This window comes from Schistocerca serialis, chromosome 9 (assembly GCF_023864345.2).
Source record: "Schistocerca serialis cubense isolate TAMUIC-IGC-003099 chromosome 9, iqSchSeri2.2, whole genome shotgun sequence".
In the NCBI taxonomy this organism is placed as follows: Eukaryota; Metazoa; Arthropoda; class Insecta; order Orthoptera; family Acrididae; genus Schistocerca; species Schistocerca serialis.
In genome coordinates this window covers 347,539,192-347,553,126 of record NC_064646.1, presented here as the reverse complement: position 1 = coordinate 347,553,126, position 13,935 = coordinate 347,539,192, and the positions used below count along the sequence as shown (strand labels likewise).

The 13,935-nt window shown below is 40.4% G+C and overlaps 1 protein-coding gene across 1 annotated transcript in view; it reads left to right on the top strand.

Moving 5' to 3' along the window:
* Positions 1-13,935, top strand: part of LOC126419875 (ankyrin repeat domain-containing protein 50) — a 513,285-nt gene that overhangs the window by 402,564 nt on the left and 96,786 nt on the right. Inside the window, exons 11-12 of the mRNA XM_050087125.1 lie at positions 4,318-4,465; positions 13,203-13,514. Coding sequence (XP_049943082.1) covers positions 4,318-4,465; positions 13,203-13,514 — 460 coding nt within the window. The remainder of the gene's footprint in view (positions 1-4,317; positions 4,466-13,202; positions 13,515-13,935) is intronic.

Genomic DNA, 13,935 nt, shown 5'->3' with positions numbered 1-13,935 from the left:
TGTGTTGCCACTGAGGAAAATTGCTTTGTGATTTTTGTAACATCTAATAAATTAATGCTGAAAATACTTCACTAATTTTACCTCTAATGCTTGTGTACCTGACGCGAAAATTCAAACAATAAGAAATACCTGTGTTATCAATCTTAGTAAATCACCTGCTCCTATAGCACAATAAGCAGAATCCTAGCTTGTGAGGCAGGAAGGTATGTGAGACCCAGATTGTAATAATAATAATAATAATAATATTTATTCAACATCGAATAATCAAATACAATCCCTAGAAATAATACAGTTTCAGGACATCATACAGATTATTCTTCTGAATACGTCAGTTTATAAATTACAAACTAAAGATTTGGTTGTATTAATAAATTTTACATTTTGGTGGATTTTACGTTTGGTAGTATACAATCACAATATTACAAATATTGTTTTTATCAACATTATATTAGTTGTAGGTTACTTAAAACTATGAGCTTGACATACTTATGAAGCACTTTTCATACAGATACAATACTCGTCTAGGGAATAAAAAGGGTTTTCAATTAGAATTCTTTTTAGCTGATCTTTTAATTTGTTAGTAGGAAGGGTTGTAAGACTTTTTGGTAGGGCATTGGCTAGCTTCAGCCCAGCATGTAGTGCATTTTTTTCATATAAAGCTGTAGCCATGTGGTGGAGTAATGACTGTGGGCTGGGTGTGGTTTTAGGCATTTTCCTACACTCATTTAGGCAAGTTCTGGGCTGGTCTGAAATTTCTGACTTGGAGAATATTATATACAAACAGTTGAAATATGGTAACACACAGAAAAAAGTTGACACAATAAACACACAGATGCCCCCCACAACCTCCTTGAAGGGCATCTGGCAACAGAACTAAATACCAAAATAAAATTTTCCATATCCTGAAGGAGGGGGTCCCATACTAAATGGGTTAAATTGCTATGGAAAAGAAGAAGATCAGCCTTGGAATGCAAGAGTTAAATTTTAACTGGATAGGTCAGAAAATTGAGTCACTGCAAGCTTAAACAGAAAGGAAACTGGTGGACATTCCAATCTTTCACAGTAATGAGACTATGTCCACACTCACACTGCACAGCAAGAAAGTTCTATAGAATGCTGCAATACAATGTGGGTAGTGTATGTGATAGAGATTATTATGTGGGAATGTCTATGGCAGTATGTAGAAAACAGAGATCTGCCTCGCATAATCAATATTGTAGAGTTTTCAATTGAAGAATTCTTACATTTGTTGTCAACTAATTTTGCAAACATATCAATATATTCCTTTTATTAAAAGTCTTAATTCATTGTTTTTTGTAACTGAATGTCATGATATATCATGTCACTTGGTATGTCTAAACATTTTATGACAAAATTGTATGGTTTCCTTTGAATGTTTGTTCTTTGTTTTACAAGTATCCATTTCATCTGTTTGTATTGCAATCTCCTTTGTGTTCAGGAAACCATTGCTGTAGACGTACATCTTGTGGGATGAAAACCACTAACAGTTGTGTGTAAGGTCCTTTATTTGTAAACACAATTGGTTTCATAGTTTAGAACCACATGTTCAGGTGGATATATAAATGACATCACATGAGACCCAAATGTGGGATTGTATAGAAGGCCCAACATCTGCTGCCCCAATAATAGTAATTCGCCAAGTGAGTGTACATAGTGTACTTGCCATCTGCTCCTCCAGGCTTAGGGCTAACGTGTTGGTGCTTGGAGCCCATATAGTGCAAGATCTTGCTCTTGAATTTTGTCTAGTTATTATGTAACAGTATGTTCACTTGGCAGATTACTATTATTTGGATAGTGAATGTTAGGTGTTATATCCATCCCTACTTTTGGGTATCACATGATGTAATTGATCTCACCTGAAGATGAGGCTTTAAGCTATGAAACCGGTTGTGGTTTCAAGTAAAGGATCTTAATATGCAGCTGTTTCTGGTTTCCATTTCACATGAATTTGTTTATATGTTTTCCCAAATAGCATTGTGAAATGTTCTCTTAATTATATTTTCTTGTTTTAATGTCTAGTTTTAAAATTTTTAAGACTTCCTCAGAGTCTTAGCAGTTGTTTATGTTCCAGCATGCTATCCATACAAAATTTATGAAGAAAATGTGCATCACGCAATCATTACATGAAATGGCAGATGCTGGTGTGAAAACATGGATTGTAATGTTAGCTGGTTCTATGACATAAAACTAGTGTGCTGTACTGCATATTATATGCACTGTAGATTTCTCTGCCATGTTATGCTATTGTTACATGATAGTGAACTGAAAAAGAAAATTATATATTTAGTGCCATCTGCTAACCTTTAAATTTGAAAATGTATTTTCTGCACTGTGAAATCAGCAGACTAATTTTGCCTTTAAACAACAGTGTTAATGAAGAGTAAGAAATCTAAAAATTAACATAAATTGTTTCTCCTCCTCCTCCTCCTCCTCCTCCTCTTCCTTTCTCATGCTCATCTTATGCAAGAAAACAATGAGAATCATGAATCATCAGCAGAGAAATTACCGTATTTATTTTTAGTGGAGACCATAATTCTGAAATCAGTATCATCCATTCATTGAGTTGATTGCCCTTGAATTGTCCCAGAAATCCCTCTATATGTGTGCCAGCAAGGTCAGTGAAGGGCTTGAGTAAAAAATCCCCAATAACAGTGTTCTAAAATTATTAATATGTGTATGTGGCAAGCAGTCTTTGAAAAGAAAAATTCTATCCAGGCTCTAATGGACAAACTTGATGCTCATGCTTGAAAAACTTGAAAGTTTTGATGACACCTTCTTTAAAAGTGAGCAAAATAATGATTGACTTTTTGACACACAGGGCTTATGTTTACAATTTTCAATCCTCTATCCACTGACACAGATTTAGGTTTGCCCCATTTTCCTTTTGCATCTACATGGATGTTCTGCATATCATACTTAAGCACCTGACAGAGGGTTCATCGAACCACCTTCATAATAATTCTCTGTTATTCCAATCTCAGACAGCGCACGGAAAAAACCAACATCTGTATCTTTCTGTGCGAGCTCTGATGTCCCTTATTTTATTATGATGATCATTTCATTTGGTTCGCATCAACAAAATATTTTCAGATGAGAAAGTTGGTGATAAATATTTCATAAGATTCTGCCACAGTGAAGAACATCTTTGTTTTAATTATGTCCACCCTAAATCCTGTATCATGTCAGTGACACTCTCTCCCGTATTTCACGATAATACAAAATGTGATACTCTTCTTTAAACTTTCTCAATGTGCTCTGTTACTACTATCTGGTAAGGATCCCAGGCTGCACAGCAGTACTCCAAAAGAGGATGGACAAGCATAGTGTAGGCAGTCATTTTAGTAGATCTGTTATATTTTCTTAGTGTTTTGCCAATAAAACAATGCAATTTTTGGTTAGCCTTCCCCACAATGTTTTCTGTGTGTTCTTTCCAATTTAAGTTGTTCGTAATTGTAATTCCTAAGTATTTAGTTGCATTTAAGGCCTTCATATTTGACTGAAATATCATGTACCTGAAGTTTAACTGATTCCTTTTAGCACTCGTGTGGATGACTTCAAACTTTTTGTTATTTAGGGTCAGTTGCCAATTTTTGCACCATACAGATATCTTTTCTAAATCATTTTGCAATTTGTTTTGTTCTTCTGATGACTTTAATAGACGATAAATGGCAGCATTATCTGCGAACAACCTAAGATGACTGTTCAGATTGTCTCCTAAATTGTTTGTATAGATAAGGAACAGCAGAGGGTCTATAACACTATCTTGGGGAATGCCAGAAATCACTTAAGTGATGTCAAATGAACATTGGGATGATTGCTTCAAGAAAACCATTGCAGTTTCCTCTCATATCCAATTAGCTGATGTAGTTCTAATGTGTAATTATCTGCACAACAATGAGACATTGAAATCTACCTTTCTCCCTTCTACTCATCTCACAAATAAAGAGGACAGTAAATATACCACTTTATATATAGCCACAAGATTCTGTGTCTTTTAGTTTCTCACGCCCGCTGTATAGATTCTGTTTACTTTCTATTTCTTCTGTTCTAAATGATTAATGGAAAATCTCATATAAGATGTGAAACAAATACTAACAAAGAGATAGAGGGGCTGGCCAGTACTGACCTCAGCTCAGTACAGCCGATAGATACACACAAAACAGAACTGAAAATTTACATTCCTAGCTTTCGGAACTTTGTTCCTTCATCAGGGAGGAGAGAGGGGGGAAAAGGGAAGAAGGGAAAGTGGATTCAGTTACTCACAACCCAGGTTATGAAGTTTCTTCTGTTCCACAGACATGGCCAGACACCTCTGAATCTGGCTGCGAGGCATGGGCATGCTGCAGTTGTGGCAGCCCTGTTGGCGGCAGGGGCGCGCGCGGATCATGCAGACTGCGATGGCTGGACCGCACTCAGGGCTGCAGCCTGGGGTGGTCACACTCAGGTAATTACTGGCTTGCCAGATTTTTAGTGGTTGATTTTTATTCTTATTGTTGCATATTATTCTGATGATTGCATATTGAACGGAAGTATGAATTTGTTACTGTGCTGTACTTTGGCAAAGATTAATTATCTCGTAAACAGATGTTGACGTGAAACTAAATAAGATTTTGAACTGCTGACATTTTCAGTAAAGAAATATTCAAGGTAATCTTGTTGCTTCCATGACACTTGATAATGGGAACTTCAGCTATAAATTATTTTGTTTTTAACTATACGTGTTATATGCTGTGGTAATTTCCCACACAGCCCTGCTTGTAGCTTGTTTTATTTGCAATTGGTTTCAAAGTCTTCTATTACTTCATCTTCAGATGCTTGGGTACAACTGAAATACACCCACAGGTAAACAATGTTAAACAGCTGTGCCTGTGTGCCTGAAGGTGAAGCCATAAAGGCTTTGAAATCAATTGCAAATAAAGAAAACAACAAACACAACTGAACGGAAATTAGTATGAAAATGGTGTGTATGCTCCAAAACAATATATTCGAGACATAAATGCATCCTTAATGACATAGTATTATCAAACAATGGAAACTCCAGGTTGGAATATCAAAAATGCATGGAAAAGGTAGATTGTTACTTACCATAAAGATGATGTGTTAAGTTGCAGACAGGCACAATTAAAAAACACTTAACGCTAGCTTTCGGCCATAGCCTTCACCAGAGAAAGAAAAAGAAACACACACACATCCATTCATACAAGCAATCACACCTCGTGCGGACATGGTCACCGTCTCTGGCAGCTCGGACCAGAATGCCTGGCCTGAGGTTTTGGTCGTGTGTGCATTAGGTGCACTTGCTTGTGTGAATGAATGTGTGTGTGTTTCTTTTTCTGATGAAGGCTGTGGCCGAAAGCTAGTGTGTAAGTGTCTTTTAATTGTGTTGGAAATATAGATTGCTACTTACCATAAAGAAGTCACATTAAGTTGCAGACAGGCACAGTTAAAAGGCACTCGCACAAAGATTTGTCAGCAAGGGAGAAACACACCATTCCTACACACAAGCAAGCATATCTCAGGCACACATGACCACTAACTCCAGTATCTTGGGCTGGGATGCAGCTGTCATATGGATGCAATCAGCAATGGTCCCCATCCAGGTTCCTGTGTGCATCCCATCATCCCACGTGATAGTTGTATTCTGACTTGAGATGTTGAAGTTGGCAGTCATGTGCGCATGATGTGTGCTTGCTTGTGTGTAGAAATTGTGTGTTTTTTTCTTTTGCTGATGAAAGCTGTGGCCAAAAGCATTGTAAATCTCTTAATTGTGCCTGTCTGCAGCCTAACAAGTCATCTTTACAGTAAGTAGCAATCTGTCTTTTCCTTACATTGTTGATATAGTGTTATAGTTTATTTGGAAATGTTCACCTAGTGCTTTGGCATGGGGAACACACTCTTCACAGTTCATTGTTATTGAGCAATTTGGGACTGACATACTAGATTTATAATCATCTAGGATCGTGTACGGCTTTTGATATAGTACATCTACATCTACCTCTGCATGGATACTCTGCAAATCACATTTAAATGCCTGGCAGAGGGTTCATCGAACCACCTTAACAATTCTCTGTTATCTCATATAGCGTGCGGAAAGAATGAACACCTCTATCTTTCCATACGAGCTCTGATTTCCCTTATTTTATCGTGGTGATCATTTCTCCGTACGTAGATCGGTGTCAACAAAGTATTTTCGCATTTGGAGGAGAAAGTTGGTGATTGGAATTTCGTGAGAAGATTCCATTACAACAAAAAACGTCTTTTTTTTAATGAAGTCCATCCCAAATCCTGTATCATTTCTGTGACACTCTCTCCTATATTTCACGATAATACAAAACGTGCTGTCCTACGAACTTTTTCGATGTACTCCATCAGTCCTATCTGGTAAGGACCCCACACTGTGCAGCTGTATACTAAAAGAAGACAGACAAGCATAGTGTAGGCAGTCTCCTTAGTAGAACTGTTACATTTTGTAAGTGTCCTGCCAATAAAATACAGTCTTTGGTTAACCTTCCCCACAACATTTTCTGTGTGTTCCTTCCAATTTAAGTTGTTTGTAACTGTAGTACCTAGGTATTCAGTTGAATTTACAGCCTTTAGATTAGACTGATTTATCATGTAACTCCTTTTAGCACTCATGTGGATGACCTCACATTTTCCGCTATTTAGGGTCAACTGCCAATTTTTGCAATATTAGTTACTCGCATTTCAATTCAGACACTGTAATCATTTTAATATTCCAGAATGAAATTTTCACTCTGCAGCGGAGTGTGCACTGGTATGAAACTTCATGGCAGATTAAAACTGTGTGCTAGATCAAGACTCAAACTCGGGACCATTGCCTTTCACGGGCAAGTGCTCGGTCCGGCACACAGTTTTAATCTGCCAGAAAGTTTCATATAAATGCCCACTCTGCTGCAGAATGAAAATTTCATTCTGGAAAAATCCCCAAGGCTGTGGCTAAGCCATTCTCCACAATATCTTTTCTTGCAGGAGTGCTAGTTCTGCAAGTTCTGCAGGAGAGCTTCTGTGAAGTTTGGAATTAAATCCGTGAGAATGGGTCTTGAGTTGTGCTTGGGTAGCTCAGATAGTAGAGCATTTGCCTGCGAAAGGCAACAGTTCAGAGTTTGAGTCTTGGTTCTGCACACAATTTTGATCTGCCAGGAAGTTTCATTTTAATGTTACTTGTCATATTGAAACTGTTATTTGTTAGGTACTTATGATGTAAAAAAGGTATGTGTGTATCCTGGTCTGCTGTAAGAGATGGTCTTGACGATCCTAATCAGATTGGGTTGAATAAATAAATTTCACTGTCTCTTTACTGTAAAATGCATGCAAGAACAGATAACCAAAATTATATGAGTATAAGCCTACAGTCTTCAAGTAAAACATGTACACTAATTACTGTGCTCTTTACTACTTGTTCTTTTACAATACATAATGTTTTCATTTTAACTGCTTAAAATGTTGACTGCTAGTAGTACAACACAGTTTACGTGTTCTAGCATACCAGGAAATTGGTACAAAACTTCAGTGGCTACTACAAACCTCACAGTCATACCACAAACTATGTGGTTCACAAGACTTCATAAGACTATCTGTGACCAATAAATCATTATCCAAACTAGACAATAAGTTGGCCACTAATGTTGCGCACAAGATGTGTTGTTGCCCTGTCATGTTGAAACTGGCTGTTAATTACTATGGGATGTTTTACAAGAGATACTTGGTGTTTTAGATGTTTCTATACAGCCAATCAATAGTTCTTTTACAATAACAGCCCAAAAATTGAAAGCAAATGCCTGTTGATTAGCTTAATTCTGGCTATTGAAGCAGATGATGTAATCTTTTGTAAACATTGCACATCTTAGTGCAGTATGAAAACAAGATGTTTCTGTAAGAGTTAATTTGCAAAGAGTTGTCTTGTGACAGCCAGAGCGACAGCACCAGCAGCAGCGAGTACTGTTTGTATAAAGCGTTTATTTTGCATTTTGTTTACGACCTTCCACTAAGGAAGGGATTCTATTTGTGTTTATCTGCTCTGCATAGTAACTAACAGTTCTTGATAAAACTTTACGTAGTTTTCGTGTTAGATTTCTTAGTGTTTTCTTGATCGTTTAGAACAGAAAGCGCCCTAAAACCGTCTTTTGTTTGTTTCGCGGCCATTAGCCACTAGTCACCTGAATCAGCAGTTGTCTTGTGACAGCCAGAGCGACAGCACCAGCAGCAGCGAGTACTGTTTGTATAAAGCGTTTATTTTGCATTTTGTTTACGACCTTCCACTAAGGAAGGGATTCTATTTGTGTTTATCTGCTCTGCATAGTAACTAACAGTTCTTGATAAAAGTTTACGTAGTTTTCGTGTTAGATTTCTTAGTGTTTTCTTGATCGTTTAGAACAGAAAGCGCCCTAAAACCGTCTTTTGTTTGTTTCGCGGCCGTTAGCCACTAGTCACCTGAATCAGCAGTTGTCTTGTGACAGCCAGAGCGACAGCACCAGCAGCAGCGAGTACTGTTTGTATAAAGCGTTTATTTTGCGTTTTGTTTACGACCTTCCACTAAGGAAGGGGTTCTATTTGTGTTTATCTGCTCTGCATAGTAACTAACAGTTCTTGATAAAACTTTACGTAGTCTTCGTGTTAGATTTCTTAGTGTTTTCTTGATCGTTTAGAACAGAAAGCGCCCTAAAACCGTCTTTTGTTTGTTTCGCGGCCGTTAGCCACTAGTCACTTGAATCAGCAGTTGTCTTGTGACAGCCAGAGCGAGAGCACCAGCAGCAGCGAGTACTGTTTGTATAAAGCGTTTTTGTACTTATTTGCTGCGCTTAGCTTTTAAATAGTTTTTCTGGGAAAACCTAGCGTAGTTTTCGCGTCTCGTATTTCAGTGAGTGTTTCTTGATTATCAGAGTAGCTCATCAGAAGATTATCTTGGGAATTTGTCACCGTATAGAGTAGGGTAAACATAGTCATGTGTAGGGACTGTGGTTGTTGTGAGCGGACGCAAGGAGAATTGGCCACTCTTCGGGGGCAGGTGGAGGCTTTGTCTGTTAGGCTCATCGAGCTCGAGGCGCAGGCGTCGGCTCGTAGTGGCGTTGGGGCAACTGTGGTGAGACCTATGCCTACTTCGGTGGCCTTGGAATCACATGGAACCCCTGATGTCGCTGCGTCTTCCGGGAGTGAGCATCTTACCGGTCAGCCATCACTCCAGGGTGAATGGCGGACAGTGGTGGGCTCGCGCGTGCCTGGCCGAAAGGCAAAGGTGGGATCTGGCCGCGTGGCAGCTGCCTTACCCCTTTCCAACAGGTACGGGGTGCTTCCTAGTGGTGATGACATCGTTTCCGAGCCACCACAGGGTGCCTCGCCTGTTGGGCCAGTGGCCGATTCTCCGGCAAGGTCCCGACAGTCACAGAGGGCGGGCCTATTAGTTATAGGGAGCTCCAACGTTAGGCGGGTTATGGAGCCCCTCAGGAAAATAGCGGGTAGGTCGGGGAAGAATGCCAGTGTGCACTCGGTGTGCTTGCCGGGGGGTCTCGTCCGTAATGTGGAGGAGGCCCTTCCGGCAGCTATTGAACGCACTGGGTGTGACCGGCTGCAGATAGTAGCACATGTCGGAATGAATGACGCCTGCCGCTTGGGTTCTGAGGCCATCCTTGGTTCCTTCCGGCGGCTGGCTGATTTGGTGAAGACAACCAGCATCGCACGCGGAGTGCAAGCTGAGCTTAATATCTGCAGCATAGTGCCCAGAGTCGATCGCGGTCCTCTGGTTTGGAGCCGTGTGGAGGGTCTAAACCAGAGGCTCAGACGACTCTGCGACTATAATGGTTGCAAATTCATCGACCTCCGTTATTGGGTGGAGAACTGTAGGGCCCCCCTAGACAGGTCAGGCGTGCACTACACACCGGAAGCAGCTACTAGGGTAGCAGAGTACGTGTGGCGTGCACACGGGGGTTTTTTAGGTTAGAGGGACCCCCCCTTGGGCGAAACGATAAAATACCTGACGGCTTACCAGAGAGGACATTATCATCGTTGATAAAGAACGTCCGTCCTCAGAGACCAAAAACAGGAAAAGTTAACGTAATATTGGTAAACTGCAGGAGTATCCAGGGCAAGGTTCCTGAATTAGTATCTCTTATTGAAGGAAATAGTGCGCACATAGTATTAGGAACGGAAAGTTGGTTAAAACCGGAAGTGAACAGTAACGAAATCCTAGACACAGAATGGAATATATACCGCAAGGATAGGATAAACGCCAATGGTGGAGGAGTATTTATAGCAGTAAAGAATTCAATAATATCCAGTGAAGTTATTAGCGAATGCGAATGTGAAATAATCTGGGTTAAGTTAAGTATCAAAGGTGGGTCAGATATGATAGTCGGATGCTTCTATAGACCACCTGCATCAGCAACCGTAGTAGTTGAGCGCCTCAGAGAGAACCTGCAGAACGTCGTGAAGAAGTTTCGTGATCATACTATTGTAATAGGGGGAGACTTCAATCTACCAGGTATAGAATGGGATAGTCACACAATCAGAACTGGAGCCAGGGACAGAGACTCTTGTGACATTATCCTGACTGCCTTGTCCGAGAATTACTTCGAGCAGATAGTTAGAGAACCAACTCGTGAAGCTAACGTTTTAGACCTCATAGCAACAAATAGACCGGAAGTTTTCGACTCCGTGAATGTAGAAGAGGGTATCAGTGATCATAAGTCAGTGGTTGCATCAATGACTACAAGTGTAATAAGAAATGCCAAGAAAGGAAGGAAAATATATTTGCTTAACAAGAGTGATAGGGCACAAATCGCAGAATATCTGAGTGACCACCATCAAACGTTCATTTCTGAGGAAGAGGATGTGGAACAAAAATGGAAAAAATTCAGAAACATCGTCCAGTACGCCTTAGATAAGTTCGTACCGACTAAGGTCCAAAGCGAGGGGAAAGATCCACCGTGGTATAACAATCATGTACGAAAGGTACTACGGAAACAAAGAAAGCTTCATCATAGGTTTAAGAGTAGTCGAATCATAGCTGATAAGGAAAAGCTGAACGAAGCGAAAAAGAGCGTAAAGAGAGCAATGAGAGAAGCATTCAACGAATTCGAACATAAAACATTGGCAAACAATCTAAACAAGAACCCTAAAAAGTTTTGGTCATATGTAAAATCGGTAAGCGGATCTAAATCCCCTATTCAGTCACTCGTTGACCACGATGGCACCGAAACAGAGGATGACCGAAGAAAGGCAGAAATACTGAATTCAGTGTTCCGAAACTGTTTCACTGCGGAAAATCGTAACACGGTCCCTGACTTCAGCCGTCGCACGGACGCCAAAATGGAAAATATTGAAATAAACGATATCGGAATTGAAAAACAACTGCTATCACTTAGTAGCGGAAAAGCATCCGGACCAGACGAGATACCCTTAAGATTCTACAGTGATTATGCTAAAGAACTTGCCCCCTTTCTATCAGCAATTTATCGTAGATCGCTGGAAGAACGTAAAGTACCTAGCGACTGGAAGAAAGCGCAGGTCGTTCCCATTTTCAAGAAGGGTCATAAATCAGATGCGAATAATTATAGGCCTATTTCGCTTACGTCAATCTGTTGTAGAATAATGGAACATGTTTTGTGTTCTCGCATTATGACGTTCTTAGATAATACAAATCTCCTTCATCATAACCAACATGGATTCTGCAAACAGAGATCATGTGAAACTCAGCTCGCCCTATTTGCCCAAGAAATTCACAGTGCCGTAGACACTGGCGAGCAGATTGATGCCGTATTCCTGGACTTCAGGAAGGCATTTGATACGGTTCCGCACTTACGTTTAGTGAAAAAAATACGAGCTTACGGAATATCGGACCGGGTTTGTGATTGGATTCAGGATTTCCTAGAAGAAAGAACACAACATGTCATTCTTAACGGTTCAAAATCTGCAGATGTAGAGGTAATTTCGGGGGTACCGCAGGGAAGCGTGATAGGACCTTTATTGTTTACAATATACATAAATGACTTAGTTGACAACATCGGTAGCTCCGTGAGGCTATTTGCGGATGACACGGTTGTCTACAAGAAAGTAGCAACATCAGAAGACTCGTACGTACTCCAGGAGGACCTGCAGAGGATTAATGCATGGTGCGACACCTGGCAGCTTTCCCTAAACGTAGATAAATGTAATATAATGCGCATACATAGGGGCAGAAATCCATTCCAGTACGATTATGCCATAGGTGGTAAATCATTGGAAGCGGTAACGACCGTAAAATACTTAGGAGTTACTATCCGGAGCGATCTGAAGTGGAATGATCACATAAAACAAATAGTGGGAAAAGCAGGCGCCAGGTTGAGATTCATAGGAAGAATTCTAAGAAAATGTGACTCATCGACGAAAGAAGTAGCTTACAAAACGCTTGTTCGTCCGATTCTTGAGTATTGCTCATCAGTATGGGACCCTTACCAGGTTGGATTAATAGAAGAGATAGACATGATCCAGCGAAAAGCAGCGCGATTCGTCATGGGGACATTTAGTCAGCGCGAGAGCGTTACGGAGATGCTGAACAAGCTCCAGTGGCGGACACTTCAAGAAAGGCGTTACGCAATACGGAGAGGTTTATTATCGAAATTACGAGAGAGCACATTCCGGGAAGAGATGGGCAACATATTACTACCGCCCACATATATCTCGCGTAATGATCACAACGAAAAGATCCGAGAAATTAGAGCAAATACGGAGACTTACAAGCAGTCGTTCTTTCCACGCACAATTCGTGAATGGAACAGGGAAGGGGGGATCAGATAGTGGTACAATAAGTACCCTCCGCCACACACCGTAAGGTGGCTCGCGGAGTATAGATGTAGATGTAGATGTAGAAAAATATGTAAAAATTCTACTGGCAGCAGTGTCTGGACCTGCTGTGAATTGTTAGAATGGTGTTGCTATTCATGTTAAATGTTCAGAGCGAATCCGTCCTTTGTATTCTGAGTTTTGCATAGTGTTTACTGCTGTAAGGAATATTGTCATCGAAGGCAGCTGTGTCCCCGAATGTAACCCACAGATGCTTTGAGATTTATCCAAAAGGACATAATAGTTCCAGTATTCAGTTTGTCTGTTGTGGGCAAAAATGATGTCACATTTGTTACTCTGTGCTGTCGCTGTGTAGTATGTTGTGAAGACAAAGAACTGTTTCTTAGGTTGTGGAAGCACTTCTGGCGCACGGTGCAGCTGTTGACTGTGCAGACTCTGACCAGAGGACAGCACTGCGAGCTGCCGCGTGGGGAGGACATGAGGACATCGTCCTGGCCCTGCTTCGACACGGTGCTGACGTAAATCGAACAGATGATGAGGGGCGAACGGCCTTGATTGCTGCAGCATATATGGGTCATTCTGAGATAGTTGAGCATTTGCTCGACTTTGGAGCAGAGATCAACCATGAAGATGCTGATGGTCGAACAGCACTGTCTGTAGCAGCCCTCTGTGTGCCTGCAAATGAAGGATATGTGAAGGTAACTAAACATAAGCATAACCTTTATTCATGCAACTTTTCTGCATGGTATTTGTAAGGAGCATAAAAGTAGTCACATTTTTGTATACATCTGCATGACTAACATGCAGTTCACTCTTATGTGTTTGACAGAGAATTGATAGAACCACTATTAGACTATTTCTCAACTGTTTCTCCCTCAAATAGTCACATGGGAAAACTGAGGACCTAAATCTTTCCATGTGAGCTCCGATTTCTTTTACTTTATCATCATGGTCTTTCTTCCAAACAAAATATTTTTGCGTTTGGAAGACAAAGTTGGTTATTGAAATTTCATGAAAAGATCTGGCCACAATGGAGAAATGCCTTTGCTTTAAGTTTTGCTACTCTAACTTGCATATCATATTCGTGGCACTCTTCCCCCATATTTTGCAGTAGTACAA